General features: G+C 41.7%; 1 protein-coding gene across 1 annotated transcript; it reads right to left on the bottom strand.

Moving 5' to 3' along the window:
* Positions 1-852: 852 nt before the first annotated feature.
* Positions 853-19,481, bottom strand: dhx38 (DEAH (Asp-Glu-Ala-His) box polypeptide 38). The gene is made up of 27 exons (XM_079163639.1): positions 19,229-19,481; positions 18,102-18,427; positions 17,687-17,874; positions 17,171-17,317; positions 16,910-17,072; positions 16,197-16,315; positions 16,029-16,105; positions 15,773-15,928; positions 15,443-15,604; positions 14,738-14,845; positions 14,152-14,276; positions 13,876-14,013; positions 13,557-13,743; positions 12,539-12,724; positions 12,248-12,388; positions 11,674-11,784; positions 11,357-11,473; positions 11,157-11,264; positions 10,937-11,049; positions 9,510-9,718; positions 7,445-7,599; positions 6,653-6,808; positions 6,281-6,415; positions 5,740-5,865; positions 5,549-5,644; positions 5,144-5,265; positions 853-1,894 (listed from the first exon to the last, which is right to left on the bottom strand). Exons 2-27 carry the CDS (start codon positions 18,422-18,424, stop codon positions 1,813-1,815), a joined length of 3,750 nt encoding a protein of 1,249 aa, XP_079019765.1. The 5' UTR covers positions 18,425-18,427; positions 19,229-19,481; the 3' UTR covers positions 853-1,812.
* Between the last annotated feature and the right edge of the window lie 2,900 nt (positions 19,482-22,381).

Consider the following 22,381-nt stretch of genomic DNA (forward strand, 5'->3'; position numbering starts at 1 on the left):
TTTGCTGCTTTTCTTTGTCATACAATAGCATACATAATATCTTCGGATATTGGTTGAACAAAAATAGCAATTTCAAGTAGAGCTAAATTAGTAAATCAACACTAATTCATCTGCCACGACTTTTATAATCGTTTCAGTCGTTTAGCCAAAATGTTTTGTGGTTTAAGCTTCTTCAGCGCAAAGAGCTGGGATGGGGCTGTTTATCTACCAAAACAAGCCAGTTTAAGATGTTACCTTGGGCTATTTAATGATTGACAGAAGATGAATCAATACTAAAAATATTCATTAGCATCCCCAAATTAAAAACATCCAAATTACAGTTGACATTTCACTAGTTTCTGAAATGTTATGGGAAAAAATATGAATCCAGGACATAGGCAGATAATAATAATCTTTTGTTGAACCTCTAGTGGTTTCATTTTCAGTGCCGTATAAATCTCTAATGTAGAAAATGATTGAAATGTAGACATATTGTATGTGCACAGCTGAGAACTTCTAAATGAACCATTCACCACTGTTTCGTTTTATAGGAAGACCAATGCCCACATATTGAGAAATTATAGCCTAAACTAATATGCATAATTTTCCCTTATTGAGCAATAAACCATTGCCTCTGCAAAACTTACTTAAAAATGTGCATCAAAATTACATAAATATGTTAAGCACTTGCAGTGCAGACACATAATGTGACATTAGTGACTACAATATCAAATGAAATCACCTTGGATAAAAAAACAAAAACTAACATTTATTTGTTTCATTTACAAACGATGTTGTGATCGAGAAAAAAATCCATTAGCAGTCCTTCTGCTGTCTCAGATCTATGTAAAAAAGAAAACAGATCCACTGTCACTATCCAAACATGGCCTTCACTAAACTGTTTTGTTACAGATAGACCAGTCTATCTGAAGCTGCACGATATTCTGATCAGCTGAGAGGGCAGGAGAGGGCATCAACACACAGGATTCACCCATTTAAAAGACACATTTGCAAACATTTCCTTGGGAAAAAACACAAAGGAAACAGTGTGCTATTTTGAACACAAGGACCATGAAAATAAAACAGTTATGTTTAATCCAGCGTGATGTTTTGTATGAAGCAAAGCTGTGGTACATTACATTGGTGGAACAAGGTTAACAGAAAGTAGAAAAAGGTCAATTGCCTAAGCCTGCATGAGTGTGTTGTGTGTGTGTGTATTGGGGGTCATTACAATACACCTCTAGAGTCTGAAGCCCCTCGTGCCACAAGTACAGTTTGAATAGCGCTTCAGTCTGTAGAGGAGCACTTCATGGCAGCACACACGCTGTTCAAGCCATGACAATACAAGAACTAGTAAATGCATGGGCACAGAGACAAGAAACATTGAAATTAGATCACTATTTACCAGTTCCCCTCCGATAATACACTCAGGATTAAAGAAATGCAAAAGAAAAATGTAATGTTTCTAGCTCAGGTAAAAACATTACTCTATAGAGACATCTGTAAAAACACTTCAGTAATGACAACATATAAATACTAAACATACAAAAAAACAATCCTTTAAAATGCATCATGGTAACAGCCATCGCCTGGTAAAGGTGGAGGGAGGCATTTCTGATGGACCTGGCTCATCTTTGAGTCTTGTGCCTTATACAAGTCCTCACTCTAGTGGTCTGTACATGAACTGCAGTTGATTCTGGCCATGCTGGGAGGGACAAATGGCAGTTGGAATTACACTGTTTGCTTGTGCTGGCGTGGTCCAGGTCAGGATGATAATGAGTCTAGGGGAGCCAACATGGTAGGTTGATGGGCTTTAACCTCCAAGGGGGTGTTCTACAGTCCAAAGCGGGCAGGGGTGCGTCTGGGCGTCATGGGGGCCTCTTCTTTTCTCCCTGGTGTGCAGATTTTCGGAGCCCTGAATCAGAAAAAAAAAAAGTCTGTGTTAAGCCTCATTTTCTTTGCTCTGTTCAGTCTAGGCTAAACATCCCTTACATTAGGCCAGCAGTTGTGGTTGAAAAAGACTGAAGGTGAGGGAAGACTGGCCTGAATGTGAGCATGAAAGGAGCCGGCCTGCAGGAGATTGAAAAGGCAAGCTGAAGAGTGTTGGGACGTAGAGCGCCTGACGCCTCTGACAGCACAATCTATCATCTTTAATTACAGCAGTGCGACACCCTGACACTGCCCACACTTCCCTCATCTCTCTCGCTCTTCCTCTCTCTCAAACACACACACACACACACCTGCAGCAATTACAACCATCAGGCCATAACCCCCTTCTGTCACTGTGTCCCATTCTCACGGTCTTCAGAAGAAGAAAAATTGCGGTTCCCTCAATACACAAGCTGCCAGTAGTTTCCTATCAACAACGCACACAAATGCAGATAGTATACTGTACATACAAGAAGGTGGACAATGCACACATGGAGTGTTTCTTGAATTTAAACAGAATTTCCCCCGCAGGTTCTTAAATTGGTTTTGCTTGTTTTAGAGCAGGGGTGTCAAACATACGGCCCGCGGGCCGGATCCGGCCCGCCACGTCATTTTATGTGGCCCGCGAATCCGCCAGCCAAAAAAAAAAATGTAAAAGTCGGACAATTTACAAATATCCGTTGCATCGCGCACGGCGGAGCTCCTCCCCGATCCGCACGCGCCGCGCACACCTCGACCAGCGTATGTGGCAGCAGCAGCAGCAGCAGCAGCAGCAGCCCCCCTCCCCGCCGACGAAGAAGGAGCAGCACCACTCCCCCACCGAAGACGAAGGAGCACCCCCCCCCCCCCCCGCCGACAACCGGCCCTTTGGGGGCAACCATGATGCTGATGTGGCCCCAGAGCGACAATGAGTTTGACACCCCTGTTTTAGAGCATTCCCTACAAATTCTGTGTATTTGACATTACATTAAACAATACAGCAAATCATGCCGCTGTGTTTCACAATGTTGTTGTTGTTGTGCTACAAATCTAGGTATACACTAGTATTCATTCATTTCTGTAGAACAGGAAAATCTCCAATTCTCAAAACTTGCAAATCCATCTGTACCTTAAGACCCAACATTTGATGCACTCTATGAATTACACAATGCAAGCGAGGTCTGGTGATTGGTCTGTAAAAATGTGAAGTTTCAATAATAAAAGAGGAATAAAACATGTCTTTCTAGAAAACATTTTCAGGTCAAACTTCACAATCAACTGTCTAAACAGAGAATGAGTAAAGAATACTACAAAGCTGACCGAGCCTTCAATGCCAACTTTCAGTGAGCGACAGTAAGGCTGCAATACGTTTTCTTGATTATTCGAGTAATCACACTTTCCTAAACCCCGAAGTGATGACTTAAACGGTAACTTCAGTATTTTTCAACCTGGACCCATGTTCCCCGCGCTGGTATCTAAGTGAATTTTTTATAATTGAGCTGTAACCGGCAGCTGCGAAACAAGCTGCAAGGGTAATTGTGGATTACGTTCACTAAAAGAGCTCGTTTTTGCCACTGACTGGCTCAGATTGTGATTATAAGTGTCTGTCAACTTTAAGGAAAAGAATCTACAGAGACAAGAAACGTTATTTCTTACTTTACCCTTGATCGGATCAGTTTGGTATCGTGTCGAAGTCCCGCTTAAAGAGAGGTCTCGCTGTGAAATCTGAACATCGGGTAGCAAGAGGTGCCACTCTTTACATCATTCTTCCTCCGGGGGCCTCGTAGGGTCACAACACCCACAGCAACATGTTCGCTCTCCATTCGTGTACTCTGGCTCAAATAAAAACGGGCGGCCATCGAAATCAAGGACCTCATCCACATGGTGGAAATTATCTAAATATTCAGCCACGACATTGAAAATCTTTTAGATAACACCGAGCTACGCTTTCTGTACTAAAGAAATAAACAGCCTGGGCGGCTCTTCCCTCAACTCGTGAAATTTTAGAGCAAGACTTCTTGAGTCAGTGTCTTTCCATAAAGTTGTCAGACACTTCTAGCAACAATCAGAACCAGAGTCAGTGGCAAAAACAAGCACTTTTCGTGGACGTAAATTGACTCAATATGATTAGAATGCAGCCTGTGAGAGGCTGCTGTCTGCAGATAAATAGGACACAATAAATAGGACCCAGGTAGAAAAATACAGAAGTTAACTTTTAAAATGTCTTGTTTTCTCCTGTCCAAAACACAAAGATATTCAAATTACAGTAATGTATGATAAAGGCGAAGTAGAAAATCTTCACAACTGGAACCAAAGAAAGTTTGGCAGTTCACTACTCATCCACTTGAGAGCTTTCGACAACAGTATTGAGTTTGATACCCAGCCTTAAGTATACATGATTGTACTTAGGAAGCTGAAACTTGTTGTATTGTCCTTTAAGTGGTTCATAAGGAAATAAACAAGCACTTCTAGCACTTACCGCTGATGTAAAAACACTCTCTCACACCTCCACTTTTAAACACAAAACAACCAAGTGGGTCATTTACTAATTCACACCACTGATCTGTGCTGGTGAGCAGGGAGACAGGTGATACGCAGCCAGAGAAACATTTCATCTCGGTCACACTGAACTCATAGAGGAGACATCTGTGAGGCCTGCCGGAGGACAAAGGCAGCCAAGAGCCCAGGAGAGAGCACACAACATTCATTATCACACATCCAGCTTCCTCTGCCTGAATCTAATTCTTAATCCTATACCTCCAGTGTGATTATATTCAACAGATCTGTTACAGACGTGGTCACGCAAACTCAGATAAACCAGCTGATTAATTAACAATAAAAGTTATTTCTTAAATGTGTCTTTATAACCTTATTTCTCTCTGTAAAGCATACGGATGGGTGTGAAATTAATTTTTCGGTCTAATTTGAAATTGAACGTTCCCCTTCTTTCTCTGCTCTGCTATGGCACAATTTAAATTGCTACAGTAATGGGGGTCAGCCAGGAGTCAATATTATTTCTTTTTGTCTCGTCTGCAGGGACCAGAGGTGAGAAAAGCTCATCATGAAGAGTGAGAGAGGTGGCGTAGAGAGAGTGGGAGAGGAGGAGAGGGAGGGAGGGGTGAAGATATGGATTGGCAGCGAGGTAGGTAAATTAAATGTTTCTATCTTGACTGTGTATGGAAAATGAGGGCCACGGGGAACTATTGTTAGATGAGGACCAATGTGGTATGAGGAGGAGAAATGGTGGCCGACTTACTTAACAATGCCTGTGGTGGTCTTCTTCTCCTGCTCGTCTCGACGCGCTCGCAGCTGCTCCTCGGCCATGGACATCTCCTCCTCCATGTTGGTGAGCTCCTCCTTGGCCCGGCGACGGTTCTCCTAGAAAAGCAACACAAACAGATGAGACGGGAGAGGTATACAGGATTACACTTTAAACTGAACACGCAACAGCCACCAGACCAGGGACAAGAGGTCACAAGTAGTCATTTCTTAATTCAAAGAGATTACAAGTCAGAAAGGTTGGGAACCACTGGCCAAACAATTATGAATTCACCCCCAGACCAAAAGTAAACGGACATACGAGGACATTTCTGTCGACATACTTTTGGCTGTGCTGTGAATGAAACTAATGTGCATTAAGCAGGTACCGGCATCGTCTTACCTGTCTGCTTTTTCCTGCCTGTTTGACGCTGTAAAACATTGGTCCGAGTTCTGCTAGCCACTCTCCATCCACTGAAGTCACACACTGCATGTACTCCTACAACACAAAAGCGGCAAGTTACACATGAACAACACATATATAATGAATTGTTTTAATGCTTTGCCGGGCTCTGCAGCAGGCAGACTTTTTACCTTGGTGGTCATGACGAGCTCGTGGTAGATGATGTAGTCGGGGGTGTAGCCCATACCAAACAGGGAGCTGGTGGGATGGAGGTGACATGGCATGCCTGTCCTCACGTTCACATATTCACCAATGCCCTGGGAGCAAACACAGGCATAAATAACTAATTTAATGTGCAACTCAGAATTTCTGGATAGGAAAATGGGACCCTGTGTGTGGTGTGCTGCAGTTTAACTGTGTGTGTTGGTCTAAATGTGTGTGTGTGTGTGTGTGTGTGTGTGTTCGTGCCTGCAAAACAGGTCATATAAGCTAATTTGCTTCTCCACCTGGCTTAGACAGCAAGAAAATAACTTTGAAGTATATCCAACACTTCTACAATTGCGTGGGTTAGCTGGATAGCCAGATGAAAAACCATGATTATACAGTCATGATTTCAAATTCCCTTTCAGATTTTAGCGCTGTATTAATGTGAGGCCAGAAGGGATATTTCACCACTCTGTAATTATGTTGCTATAAATCTGCCACAACCAGCTGCCACAAGGCGGGACATACCTTGAGCTTGGCAGCCTGGTGGAAGTATGCAGCACAGATGCACTTTCTGATGATGTCCCAGTCTGACCCGCAGGAAATCAGGTTCATCCTCTGCTGCACCATGATGTCCTTTAACTGGGAGCGCACCTCACGCACCTGCACAAAAACAATATGTATTGGAAGTGGAACCTCATAGAAAACACGTCCGATCTGTTGGCTCGCAACCAAATGTTTTAGTGGAACATTTCCATCAGACTAACTACTACATTTAAAAATAATTCAGCAGGAAAGTAAATAGGCCTCAAAGGACTTGAATCCTATGCTATACATACTGTATAGCATACACATACAGGGTGTTGCTAGAGAGAACAGGTGAGGCAGTGGGAGTCTGACCTTGCGCATGGCCTTGGTGTGGATGAAGTGGTCGTTGCACCAGATGCTGGAGTAATTGTTGTTCTTCCACTGCATGTAGACGTTAAGGTAGGTGAGGTGGTCGCTCTCGGGGACTGAGAACTTCTCCCTCACCTGGTCACTCTCCTCCTCACGGCCCTGCAGAGACACATAAATCAAGTTTTACATACGTTTCTTTTTGCAATAACTTCATTTATGCATTTAAAAGTGTATATTGTTAAATCAAACTATCTTTTGGCCATGCAGCTAAAAACAAGCTGTGAACACAACATAGATTAACTGTTAAATTTAGTTCATTCAGGTGTGAAGAGATGTCACCCGAAAAAAAACACAATATTATATTTTTCTCATCTTAAAGAAATTTGTGTGCAGGGACTTTATCTGTGGTTATGGAAACCACTTGTTTCGGCCCTAATCCTCTCTCCGTTAACATTGTTGGGAGGTGAATGTCTCTCCCCCCTGTGTGTATATGTCGCTCGAGAACACACAGACTATTTGATTGGCTGAGTAGCATCACGTGAAATGATTTACAACAGATGTAATTGGTCGGTGTGCTTCCTGGACTGCTGAACGAGTGCCGTAAAGGTTAGAAAAGCTGCGCCGGTAAAAATAGAAGCACTCTGTCAAATGTAATAATTCTTAATTATCTATCAGTTGTAGGTCCAGGTCCGGATACAACGGCATCTGGGTCCGGACGCGGTCCGCCTAGTAGTGACCCCTGTACTAAACAGTATGCGTTTCAATTATACAGCAACTGTATCAAATGAGATGTACCTTAGGTCTGTAGAAGATGGCCGGCACAGACAGCATGGAGACGATGATAAGGATGTCAGCACTGCAGGCCATGTCGCAGGACACAATCAGCATCTTGGAGAGGGCGGGGTCGAGGGGAAACTCCACCATCAGACGCCCCGTCGGTGTCAAAGCACCTGAGAGGACAGAATAAAACACAATTACGAGGTTAGTCGTGAAGATTATAAAAGTGCATGCAATGTGAAGAACTAAGGAGGAACAACATAAGACGAGTGATAAGCTCCTTTTCCATCAAAAGCCTGCTGGCGTGAGGGAGAAGCCAGCATAATGTGACTGACACTTATTTGTCTATCACTGTGAGTGAGGATGAACTGCTGACAGTTGAGAAAAAAAGAAAGAAAGTGAGATCAAAAACTTTGCCAGTTCTGATTTAAATGATTAGACGACAGAGTCTAAGAAGCTTATGAGGAGGAAAAGCAGAGAAGCAGAGCAGCCAGTTTGGGGCAGGTAAGCCTTAATCAGAGATAATCTGCTGTTAACACACCATACAGGGAATCATCAAAAGTCCCTCCTCATCCCCAAATCCCTAAATCCCCTGGAATCTGGCTAAGGATGAGACAGAAATGAGACCCGACCAGTCAAATCAAACACAGGATCAGTTACTAGGCAATTACTCCACCGGCTAAACTTCACAACTACTTCCTCAAGGCCTGTTTGCTGTGTCTGCATCGTCACTGCAGCATAGTCTCCTGCCACTGTTTGTGGCGTCAGCTTCCCTATGTAGGAGCTCAAAGCAACGCTGAGGGGGAAATACGACCCCGAAATACCCAACATTCTCTGTCACAGCATGCTCTTCATCTCAACAGGAGGATTATTGATGTCCTTTGGCCCCTCTGTATACAGGACTAGTCTAGGTGGGCCTACGGCTAGAGGCAGGGACAAGAAAACTGATACAACATATAATTAGGATACTTTGCATGATGTTATTTATACATAGTATTCATCTTTTTTCTTTAAATATGTTCCAATTAGCTCTGCAATAACTAATTTACTCAATTAGTTAATACACAAATAAAAATCTAAAAATGTAGAATCTTTTTTCAAAACCTTTGAGGGTCCAGCTTCTCAAATGTGAATATTTGACAGTAAAGTGAACTTCTTTGAAGACAGCACATTGAGCTTTGGAAACTGATAAAAACTGATATTTTACAGACCAAACGAGAAAAAAAAATGAAGGGTGATGAACATAAGTGGATGATTAAAATAACCTTTTTTTCCTCTTTTTATTTATTCCCCATGCAGAACATCCTCTTATTGACATTTGCACATGTATTACATGAATATAAAGAAATGAAACAGAAAGCTTTGCTATTTACTGAATTTCCTTCACCACGGGTCCACTCAACGGGGAATTAAGTGGTCCGGCATTATCAATCCACTTGAGGACGGCTTCAACCACAAGTGTTTTACCCGCGCACATCGAGTCTCTGTCTCCATTACTAGCAGCCATGGCTGTATCTCGTTGTTTGAGTAGACTACACTAAGTAGCTTGAGGAACAACAAGTTTTGCTGCTGCATCTCGTTGGCTGTCATAAGCGGCCATTAAGATAGAATGACTTTCTTTTCCCCGTCATGATTTCAATGTGCTTAGAGCACCAGCCTCAGGTAGCCAGCCAGAAGCAGAAGGGTTAGCGCGAGGAAAAGTATCATAGTAGTAAAGTTACCAAAAAATATAAAGAATTACTATATTTTATTCATATGTCGTCATGTATGAAAACACCCAAAGTGAACTCTGTAACTACTTGATTACTATAAATGAATAATCAAAGGAATGATTCTGTTCAAAGCCTTTTCATCCATATGAGCGGTTGATTACTGTAACTGTGATCACTATAAGTTTCCACTATAACTGTTACAGCCCGAGTTTAAATATACACTTTCACAACGGTAATAAATGAAAGCATGTTACAATACTCAGCATATTAAAAGAGTCATAAATACATAACTAATAATAATTTAAAAAAAGAATATTATCAACATTATATCATGATGCTTTTTGTTATTCCAACTCCTGTTCACTACACACCTGTGTTGTCCAGAGCTCCCAAGATCCACAGCTGGTACATGGAGTTGAGCATGTTGTCTTCAGGTGGGGGATCCATGAAGTGGAAGAGGAGCAAATCCTGAACACCTAGAGACTTCAACAGCAGGACTACGTTGGCCAGGTTGGTCCTCTGGATCTCTGGGATGGTGGTCGTCAGCATCTCATTCTTATAGGCACTCTGAGTGTAGAGCCTGAACCAAGACAGACGTGGACAGAGACAGACGCATGAATTGGACATTTATTATTTCTGGGACAGAGAACGAAACTATTGGGAATGAAATTGTTATGTTCTCTAATATGTGCAGACATGTCTGTGGGATTCTAAATAAGCAGTAAGCACCAGATGTAATTCAGCTGCAGAGGAAAATTCAGGAAGCTACAATTTATTAAGGGGGCTATCCAGAGCCTGAGTTAAAGTAAAGGACCCGACTTAACAAAGCTCTCGCAACAATTACAGCCGAGGTATGCGCTTATAATTACAGAATGATTTGAATGTATATGGAGGTTTTGAGCTTGTGAGCGAGTGCCTGCAGTCGCAGCTAAAAGGGTCTTTGAGTGGGGAATTCTCCACGCAAGCGGAGCGAACCACCGTGACTCACTATCTGCTCTCCAACACATACACACATCCGCACACACACACACACCTTAACTGCACTAAGGGTAAAGCTCCTCCAAAACCGATTCTTCATAGATTTATGTGAGCTTGTGTGTGTAAGAGCAGGTGGGCAGGATTAATCCAGAAATATGTGGGGTTTCATAAGCATGCAAGCTCATTAGCAATGCATAATGTATCGCCCTGTGCGTGTCGCCGTCACTCAATCTTTACTTAAGTGAATATGGCAAAGCGGGGAGAGGTCAAGTGAAACCTCTGGCGAGGTCTTTTGTGGCACATTTCCCCGCCATAAACAGAGTTAAACTGCATGAAATCCTTTGGAGATTAGAGTTCTGGCCCTCTTCCTGCCTCTGACTGTCTTGAAAGCATGGTCATGTCACACATCCAGAGCCCTGAGCAAATCATCCGAGGACAGCACAGATATCAAACAACTGAAGGAGGAACACACTTTAACAGTTATGCTAAAAAAGATGCTACACTCTCAGGGAAACAGGAAAGGAACAGAAATATCATATTCAGGTGGTTTATTTCTGAATGTGAACTAGGATACCTGGGAAATAATGTACGTTTCTGCCCTCAGGAGAATGTAAAACCAATGACAAAATATAAAATAGGCTCCCTGTTGTAGAATCAGGAGACCCCTTATTGCCCGCTAAAAGCTACGTTTAGGAGCAGCATTGCAGGAATCTGAATATGGCACTTTCAACATGCATCGGATCCAGCTCAACATTGATTGTGGCTGTGAGCATGCGTTTGTGAACACATGCTCATGCAGAGAGAAGACAAGGGCCATTACCTGTAACACTGTCCAGGTCCTGTACGCCCTGCTCTGCCAGAACGCTGGTTGGCATTAGCCTGGCTGATGGGATAAACCTGTAGAGCATCCATTCCAATGCGAGGATTGAAAACCTGTTGACAGAAGAAATGAGTTAGTAATATAACAATTATGTCAGATTGGTTTAAACTTGCGCATAGGGAAAGGACCTTTGTGCAGCAGTGTATACACACACACACACCTTAAGTTTGCAGTATCCTGCATCCACGACAAACATGATTCCGTCCACAGTGAGGGAGGTCTCAGCGATGTTTGTAGCAACAATGCATTTCCTCACACCATCTGGAGCCTAGCAGAGGATAAATTAAAAGGCAGTCAGCTTTGATTTCTCACTTGTGTTAATAACAATGACTCATAGATGTAAAGTGTTTAGATACAAACCTTCTGGAAGATCTTGGCCTGGAGGTCAGAAGGCAGCTGGGAGTAGATGGGCAGCACGGCCAGAGCAGGAGCGTTCTCCAAGTCCTCCAACCGCTCCACGATCTGATCCGACGTCACCTGCAAGAACAAAGATGTACCGTACTTGGATTTGGGATCACAGACAGAATCTAATCTGTGAATCAGTGGCCACTTCCATGCTTTTTAAAGGCAAAAACTACTTTACTTCTACAGCACATTTATACATGAGATTTAGATCAGTCCTTTATGCCAAATTTGTATGCAACCATTTGAGTGATAATAGCAGCCATGTCCCTCACCTCAATATCCTCCTGCCCGGGCATAAAGATGAGGATGTCTCCTATCAACCCACTGAGGTGGATCTGCAGGGCCTGCTTCACTGCTGCCTCCACGTAGTCCTCCTGAGGAGTCTACGCAGCACAAACCACAACAAATCAGTCCAAAACAAAACCACTGACGTGACCTTACAACCACCAAAATAAAAGTATTTGTATTTTTATACGCCAAAAGATAGTTAATGTCAATTAACGCAGTGTATTACAAAATATAACTGAATGTGATACATCATTTGACCTGGCTTATGTCTGTTGTATAAACTTGTCTTATAAATGCATTTTATAGATTTCATTACAATCTCATGTGATTGTGCTTTGAGAAAATATAAGTTGGAGTCTTATTAAGACAGTCTTTGAAACATTACAAACCAGCAGTAATTCCTGAAATATGGCATAATAATAATAATAATAATAATAATAATAATAATAATAATAATAATAATGATCTGAAGTTACTAAAAAGGATGTAATGACAATGATTTAATGTATTTAGGATAAAGTGAAAGTGCCTCTAAATGAACATAGAACAGAAACATACCTTGCTAAACAGGATGTCCACGGGAAATGTTCTTCCTGGAATGTGGAAAATGGGTACGTTGCCAAAAAATGCAGCAAACTTGTCTGAGTCCATAGTTGCAGAGGTAACGATGAGTTTCAAATCAGTACGTCGAGCTACAACCTGATGGGAAGCAGTAGAGTGGAATATTTAAGTTGTGTAGTTACACTGAAATCAGTAAAGGAAACATCAACCTCACACAGTATTGTATCATGTAGACACACAGCAGAGGTCTTTAAAATAAATCTATCTTTATTGGGTAGTTGTACTGACCTCACGTAGCAGGCCGAACAGCACGTCAGTATTCAGGGAGCGTTCATGAGCCTCATCCATGATAACAGCACTGTAGTGGTCCAGGTCTGACTCCCTCAATGACTCCCTGAGCAGGATACCGTCTGTCATGTACTTTATCAAGGTCTTCTCCGATGTGCAGTCCTCAAAACGGATTGCATAGCCCACCTGCAGGCAACATTTTAAGACATATAGCAAATACTATTATATGACACGTGTAGGGATTATATTTTAAAAAAAACACACTTTTTTTTTTTTAGGCAGCTCCAGTATATATTGTTTGTTGCTCCTCAGTTCAAACCCGAGGCAGCAACAGACATTTTCCTTATAACCACTAGATGGCATTGTTACACAGCACATGACTTGCTATCGAGTTTGTTCAAGAGAGCATTCAGACCCACAACACAGACGTTACTGTAGTTTACGGACCATTCACCTTCATAGCTGAGGTACAAGGACACAGGAGCTCTTTCTGTCTCTACTCAGAAGTCACGGGGCAACTTAACTACATGAGCGATCAGACAGGATTCAAACAAGTCCACAGTTTTACCATATTAGTTAAACTACTTATTCGATATTGACAACAAACGTAAGACTTAAGGTTCCTAACATAAATTTGGAGGGAAATTAAAAAGAGTGCAGTAATGATCTTCACGTATACTTGTTATTGTAATCCTTTGTCTTCCCTGGTCTTTTCATCGATAGTATTTCTTGTATTCTTGTCGATACACATTTTCTTAAGTCAATGTATATTTATTTTCATGTTTCATTTTACCACACACACACACACACACACACACACACACACACACACACACACACACACACACACACACACACACACACACACACACACACACACACACACACACTAAATAAATAATGAGGATCTCAAAAGCTGATTATTCACATTTGATGTTCACAAGGGTTCCACAATCACAAATAAAACAAAACACAGACTATTAAATGTAGCGATTGTCTGCTTGAGCAGCTGTCTCACCTCCTCTCCGAGGTTAGTGCCGATCTCCTCGCTGACTCTCTTGGCCACACTCATGGCTGCCACTCTCCGGGGCTGAGTACAACCCACCATGCCATAGCTGGTGTAGCCATCCTCATGCAGGTACTGGGTCAGCTGCGTAGTCTTCCCACTGCCCGTTTCCCCAACAACAATCACAATGCTGTTGTCCCTGCGGATTCCAGTTAACGCATTAAAAAACAGTCAAAGAAGATCTCATCACAGTTTTGATGTAAAACACTTTTTAGGAGAAAATTGGGAATAAAAGTATGTATCTGAGGACAGCAATCCACTCTGAAAATACCTTATGATGTTGAGGAGTTGCTGTCTGACAGCAAAGATAGGCAGGTACTGTCTCTGTTCCAGAAGGGTCTTCTTCTTAGCAAACTCACTGCTGGCCTGATTCTTTTCCTTCATGTGGTCTGCAAATTTCTGCTCTGTTCTGTAATGCAGAGAGAGCGGAATCACCAAAACATTAATATGGCAGGTCAGACATTACAGTTCAACTAGTTAGGCCGGTGAATTATCAAAAAGACAAAGTGAAACGTCATCTAGCTCTTTGCATGGACAGTCTGGTCACCTGTAGTCTACTTTGCCGTCCTCTCCCACCGGTTTGCCCCCAGAGGAGTCTTGCTCTTCGGTCTTCTTGATGCCCATGATATCTCCCAACTTGGTGCCTGCCAATTCCCAGTGTTTGTGCTGTGCCTGTAAACAATTAATTATTCCAATTAAATCATATGAATATGAAGATTTAAGCTTCAGTCAGTAACTTCTCACACACACACACACACACACACACACACAGCGATTTTGTGCACGTTCATCACGGAAGAGAAGACAGAGCATCTGGTGTTTCACCTCACGGACGGTGGTTTGCAGTTAAAATGTCATCAGCTGACCAGGTGATGTGATTATGAATAAATTATTTACTAAAGTGATGAAGTTAGACAGCGATGGCATTATCAACCGGACAGGTGCACAGCAACAAACCCCTTTGACATTTATCAACAGCAGAGTATGAAGATCATATCTGCGCTTCTCCACATTTCTCCGTTCAGATGAATAAACCAACGACATATTCATTTAAAGTCCTCACTGGTTTTAGCTCTAAACATATCTACTGTACATCAACAACAACAACATTCTTAGTTGTTAATCCAGCTAACCTTCTTGCGTTCTTTCTGCTCACGATGTTTACGGACAAGCTGGCTGCCTTTGCGAGCAATGATGGCCATGTCAGAGGTAGCATCTTTCACAGGGATGACCGGCTCCGGCTGCAGCAGGAAAAGAAATACACAAACATTCAGATACAAACTCTTCCAAGTTTAGTCCTAGCAAAATCAGAGTCATTATTCAACTTCAACCATAAACCGAGTGACTCATCGTTTTTTACTTGCCCCTATACAGATTGTTTTATTTATTAGCGGTTATCAAATATCATTTAAATGTCATGTTCAGTCTTTATTTAAGTAAATTAAATGTGCAATGCAGAGTTGGCGTTTCAGCCACATTCTCTAAGGCCACTAAACTAAACTCCTGTTCCCAGGATCATTTAAAATTCTTGCTTGTGCTTCAGCACATAAACTTTGTCTTCCCAGTCTGCCATTTTCTCGCGTGCGCCTGTTTGGTACTGCTCATGTGCTTCTCTACATAGAGATGAGAAGGAAGCGACACTCCTCACTCCTTAGCTACGTCTACCATTAACAGCTACAGAAAAAGCAACGCGTTTGATTCATTTTTTTACCCCTTGCCCAATCGGGCTAATTAGCTGCTAGATTTACTAGCCCGACGTGATATTTTACTTGACCCGAGCAAGCGGACGATCCTTATTGCTGAGCCCTGTGATCATGAACTGTTTAGACCTTGTTTACCTGCTTAGTAAAGACTATTCTTCCATCCAGAAAGGGAGGAACCAGGTTGTGAATCAGCAGATGAACCTTAGCAGCATTGTCCTCCTCAAAGTCTTCATCCACCTCCAACCTCTGCACCACACCACTGGTCAGCATACGGTTGGTCTCCCACCGCTCATTATCCTGAGACAAGAAACAGAACCTGTTACAAAGACAGACCAACAAACAAGTATAGCGCACACGCACACACACACACACACACACACACACACACACACACACACAGAGTAGATGTCTGTGCTTGCAGACACGCAGTTGCGATAAGGCCGATATGACGCACTGTGGTTGTACCTCATTGATCTGTCGCTTATGGGCCGATATCCTTTTTTGAGTCTGCTTCTGAAGGATCTGCTCCCTCTTCTTTACATATTCTTCAGAGGTGGTAGCGAAAGGGTTGTGGAACTCATCATAGCCTTCGTCCATCATGTACCAATCTCTGTCAGCTTGCTGCAAAACCGTGAGACAACAAGAGACGTCAAAAAGTGGAGACAGAAAACCGTTACAGCTTCTATGAGGCATAAATGAGAGGCAACTGTGGTCCACTCACCTTCTGGTCCTCCTCCCACTGGTCTTTCTCATCCTCGTTATCAAACATAAATCCTCCCGCGCCATCTTCTTTCCTACCTGAAGAAGAGACGGATTAAGAAATGTTCAGGGACATACAGTATTTAAATCCTGCATGCAAGCACAAAACGGCCTGATTTTAGAATAGTACCTTTTCCTTGTGATAAACGAGGTGTAGAACCCAAATGCTTTCTGTCATTGGCCCACTCGTTGTACTTGTATGATGGGGTAGGCAGGGGTGTGTCGTCAGGGTAGCGGCCTCTGACTGACCTAAGCACACAGCAGACAGAAGTTATGCGAGGATCACGTGGCATCAGCATTTCATGTCAAATATGAAGAGTAGAATCAACAGTGAGGATTTATAAAAGCCTCTTACATGTCTCAGTGACAGTACATGAAAGGGTGTCATCATAATGTGATTATGAAGCTGAGAAATGTGTTAATATCACATACAAATGTCAATGTTTTAAAATGCAAATAACCAGTAGCTTTCATTACCATAGTGCTGGAGAAATAAGGTGTGTGGAGAATGTTAGCCCAACCATGTTCAAACATTTGGTCTTTAACTTTATGAGGACAATCTCATCTAAGCATGTTTTTTTCTTTCCTAAACTTTTATGTAGGCAAGTGTCTGCTTGCGAAAAAAAGGGATACATTCATTTGATAGAAACTATTATTTGCATTTTGCCAAAAATCCAAAGTACAATTAAAACATTGCTTTTACAAATTGCATGCCCGAGGAATAAAAGGACATTTCTGTTTCTGTCTGTATCCGTCTCAATTATTTTAAGTGCATTTAACAAATCACTTTAATTTCAACTAAGGGGGATAAAGTGTGAGGTAAAATAGTTGACAGCTGTCTACCTGTCTCTCCTCTCACTCTCTCGGCCGGAGCGATGGCTTCGCTCGGAGCGATCCATCTCTTTGTGAGACAGGGCAGGGGACGGAGATTCCCACTGGGAATGCCGTGAACTGGAATAACCACTGTCATCCTCCTCCCAGTTGGAGCGTGAGGGTGTGAAAGAATCTATGTAGAAAACAAAATAAGTTCAGTCAACCAATTAAGTACAAGGGCAATTATAAAGAACACATTGGAATAAAAATCAGATGAATAAAACAAGCTACCTCTGGGGCGTTGCTGTGGCGTCGGCGGTTCTTCTCTCTTCGTCCCTCTGCTGATGCGATCGGAGAAGCCATCTCTCTGCGAGCGCTCGCTCCTCTCACCGCGCTCCGACCGGCTGCTGCTGCTGCCACGACTGCCCTCTCGCTCATCTGACACACAGAGAAAGTTAATCTCAACAGCCCTGACAGATCCAACATTTTGCTTTCATTATTGAATGATCTACCAATTTTGTTCATCCACTTTATAACAAATAAATGTTTAATAACGGGTGAAATAATGAACCACCTGTCATCACATGTTGTCCTACTCCTAAATAAAATTGCTTACTTTTCTCACAACAAATTTAATGTATTTAATTTACTATAATATGATACAGAAAAAATTCCATTTGAGAGGCTAGTACGAGCCAATGTGTGCAATTTTTACTTGATAAATGATTCTGGACTACAACCAGACGTCTACTTGCATTAGAACAAACAATACAAGCTACATGTAACATGAGTGATCTTTAGAGTCACCTCTTCGGTCTCTTCCCTTATCTCGGCTCCTTTCCTTGTCTCTTTCTCTGTTCTTGTCCTCTTTGGAGGAGGCGTAGACTCCATGCTCCCGCCTGTCTTTCTCTCTCTGCTGGTGTCGGCGTCGGAACTCTTCGCTGACCCCTCCGGGGCTTGAGGGTGTCTCGGAGCCAGTCACACGATACTTCCTGCTAGAAAAATGTAAATAAAACATTACACATTAGTCATACTATATGATTTAAAACTTCCCAAACAGTGCGGTCCAGGAGTATAAAGATCCAAAGATTTCAATATCAAATGAATTAGAAATAATGATAATCTGAATAAACATGAGCGATGGGTGCTGCCCGTCTATTTATGCATTATCTATAACTTTCACTTAAAGTATTATCATCATGGGTGAAGTGCCAACACTTACCTCTCCTTCTTAGCATCCTTGTCCTTATCGTCGTCATCTTCTTCATCAGAGCCAGAGTCACTTTTACCTTCCTCCCAGTCCTTGAAGGAGGAAACCTTTGACTTCTTTCTATTGCTGTCGTCGGCCTCTGCCTGTTCCTTGCTCTCACGCTCCTTCCTTTTCTGGGCTGCCAGCAGATCCAAGCCCAGCAGCGAGGTGCGAGGAGTCGGTGCTCGAAAAACATGGGGCTCTGCAGCATCACTCTTCTTTTTTACCATCAGTCCACCGACTTCAGAATCTGGATCAGTCCCTTCCAGCCTATGCATGGACACATCGTCATCCATTATCTGTGGGGAAACAACGATATGTGCAAAAGGTGTTAAGCTACTAAACTGTTGCTCATGGCATCTGTTAAGACAAAATTACACATTTGTTGTTTTAAACTTTGTGTGCATCATGAATCATATGATCTATAAGATGCAATAATTAACCAATGACACGATCCTAGAGTCAAAGGTGACCTCGCCGTATTGTCTGACCAGCAGTGAAAAAGCCCAAGCAGCAAATCCTTACAGTGCAGAGGCTGTAACAAGAAAAGGTTTCCCATTGTTTAATAATAAAACAATTAATGTGTTGTCAAATTAGTCTAACTATCAATTTAGCTCTAAAACAACATTTGTGTCAGTTTCTGACCCTTGACACAATGTGGGAGTAACATTACAGGCTTTAATCTTCATCTTCCATAAGAACAGATATTTGTTCTATCAAACTTTACCTCCAGCTCAAAAAATATCTACTAACATATTTACTTACTCAGAAACAACCCATCGAGACACAGATCACTTTAGTTTCTTCATGTGTTACCTCATAAAAGGTTCCTAGAGTCACAAACAGGGCCAGACTCATACTGGCTAGCTCTCCTGTCGTTTGCTTTGCGTGAACTGTTGTGTTGTTTACCAATTTAACCTCAACGTTACAAATGACATGCAGCCACCAAGTCAACACTGATCCGTTTCAGAGGAGGAAACGTGTTGTAAATCTAAACTACGTTGACGCAGTAACTGTATTGCATTGGTGTATTTGTAAGTACAATGAGTATATGTCCACTTGATTTATAACAGATCAGATTAAGTGGAACTATTGCTTACCCGACAAAGAGCTGCTAGCGTCAGCAAGCCTGCGAGCTATCAGGTCCTGTCCCGACAAGGCCGGGCGGCAAACTGCGGGAATATGCCGCGTGTTTCTGTGTCTAAAATGCAGAAACTCTCACATCAAGTTAACGATTTGAGGTCAACTAATGCACGGGTAAGTACTCCAGAGAATGGAGGATCTATAGCTGTCACTGGAAATTATCTAAACTGCGACTTTCGTAAACACAACGCATATGTTTACAGACAAGAGAGCAGCCATTGCAATCCCACGATTCTTCTTCTTCTTTTCAGTTTATTGGCAGACCACAAACCAACGTTTAAGGTGCATTGCCGTCACCTACTGTCTGGAGTGTGTAACACAACCACGTTATGACAGTTGTCATTTAAACACAACAATATTGTTGTTATTATTATGAATAAAATAAATAAAAAAGTCAAAATAAAAAAAGACTTCATATAGAAGTTATAATCTGGATATTAAACCCCAATCTCGCGATTCTTCTTCTTCTTCTTTTGTGTACATTGGGAGTTGACCAACTAATGTAGAGGCGCATTACCGCCACCGCCTGGACTGGGGTGTTACTCTTCTTCTTTTTGTACTTAATTGGCGGGTTCTACCCGTTGCATATGAGGTGCATACTGCTATCCACTGTACCTAAGACACATTGTCCCATGATAACTTTATAAAAAAACAAATAACTATCTATAAAAAAATATATTCTTAGATGTTTTATTTAATCGTGTGTGGTCTCCTGTCTTCTGTTCCCTCCAAACACAACCAACTGGACTGTAGTGTGGAACAAGAGATTATGCAGGATAATAGATAAAGAAATAAAGACAAAAGTTAAATGACTGTAGTTAAATTAGTTTCTAATAAAAAAAGTAATGATATCAGTACATCCCCTGCTGTCTTCTCAAGAGGCTTGACAATTAAAGGTCATGCTGTTATTTTCCTCCCTATTGACTGAAGAATGCAATTTCTCTTCATGTTATATTTTCTACAATGAAGTAGTACATGTTTGACTATTTCTGGTTGGCTACAGTGTGAACATATAATGTATAGTTGAGACCATGTACCTGTATGATCTATTTTCAGACAACTGATGATATTTTCATTCTTTCGTTTCCAGCCCACCCTCTTCCCAGAACCAACATGTCTTTGTATATTATATTGATGTCCTCCAGTTACATTATCATCCCAATATTCCTGCCATACTGATTGTGCATATGTTCTAATGAATGTCTTGGCTTCAGCTTTGCATACATTGAACTTGTAGGTCTACATACATAATTCTGAGTGCTGTTTCGTCATAATATCTACTTATTTCCTCCACACCAACATTAGCAGGAAGCCAACGGAAGCGTGTACCCATGCCCTTAATCTACGTATATCCTTTACATTATAAGTAATTGATCATATCAGTTCTAAATGACAATCTGCCAGATCTTTTTTCTTTTATTTTTAGTGCTGAAAAGCTGTCTAATGCAATAACAGTGGTATTCATTTCCTTCTCCTCTATCCACTTCAGGGCCAATACTATTGCCAATAGCTCTGTGGTATATACACTGCTGCCCTTGTACACAATCCCACAATTATAAACAGGTTGTGATAATAGCGGGAGAGGTGTTAAAAAAAAAACACAGCTATGTAACCACACAGAATGAATAAAACAGGTAACTAATAATGTGAACAATGAATACAAAAGAAAATGTAAAAGCTTTAGAGTGCACTGAATGAGTAAAAGAATAATTGTAATGACAAGAGAAATGGAGTAAAAAGTGCAACAACATCCGCCATTGCATCATCATTTTGTTGCCCGTAAGTGCAGTCGGATTCTCTTTTTCTAAGTTCTTGTGGGCAGCTACAGTATGAAAAGAAAAAGAAAAAGTATGCCATTTGGAACGCAGCTCATGTGAAATGTAGTATTCTAAAAATACCATGTCCTACTGCATCTAGTCACATTTTGCAGTGTGCAAATCACCATGCTTCTCTGGCTATTCTGACCCATAATCCTTTGCGCAGCGGATATATGAGCAAGTGGGTCAAAGTTCAAGGTGTATTGTTGTCATGAAGTAGTGTGTCGCAACTGAATACATACTGCATGCAACAGTACGTACTTTGTAAGGGCAGCTGCAGTATGTGCAAAATGTAAAAAGAAAAAATATTTGATTTGGAATGCAGCTAACTGCTGTAATGGAAAATGTCTACTTAGTATATTGTGTAAATGCTTAAGTGTTTGTACTTTTGCTCTGAACTCAGTAGACCTTCACCCTTTGTGTTAGCGTACGTGCTCAAATGTATCTTGCTGTTCACCCTTGCCTTCACAAAGATAACTGTAACTATGTTGTATGAGAATGTTTCAGCACCAAGGCCATCTGGCCACTAGTTTTGCTTGCTGGCCGTTTGTTTTTCATTGTTGTTTTTACCAGTCGGAGACCAAAATGTCTGTAACATTGGCCCCCACCCTTTGTGCTCTTTCTGTATAAAGAAAGCGCGTTCACTTTACACTGAGACTGTACGCATTCTGTTGTGATGATTGAACCTTCTCTGCACAGAGAATAAATACTCAAAAGACAACCCCTGGTTTTTGGTATTCTTTATTTCAGCATTAAAAGATTCATGCAAAGCGAGTATAGGATTTTTCGTGCCAAGTTCTTGTTAACTTTTACAGGGGATCAATAAAAAACATCCTAACTGGCCACATTACAAACTGGCATGGGATGTGCACAGCCTAGGACAGGGGCACTCACCGGTACCCATCTACTAAGCATCAGTGATATTGGTGACAAGAGGTGTCTGAGAAGAGTGCAAATTATATGAAAAGATAACACCAACCACGGCTGCTATCTGTCTTATGAAGCAAAATGGGACTAAAAACTGCATTTTGTTAAACAGCCCTGTTGTACAATGACAATGAATAATAGTGTAACCGTGTACAGAAGTATACAGGTGACAGGGTTTCAGCATTATACAACCAACAAGTGTTTTTGCTGCTGTTGCATGAGATATGTTTTTATCTGATGGGCTTGTCAGACCAAAGTTTATGCTGCTTACTGAAAATATTGTCTTTTTTTAAGTGTCTCCTGAGACAATTAGACTTAAGTCTCCTGAAAGCCTTATATATATATATACCTGAATGTGATGAAATG

Source organism: Pholis gunnellus (genome assembly GCF_910591455.1).
Source record: "Pholis gunnellus genome assembly, chromosome: 1".
NCBI classification, from domain to species: domain Eukaryota; kingdom Metazoa; phylum Chordata; class Actinopteri; order Perciformes; family Pholidae; genus Pholis; species Pholis gunnellus.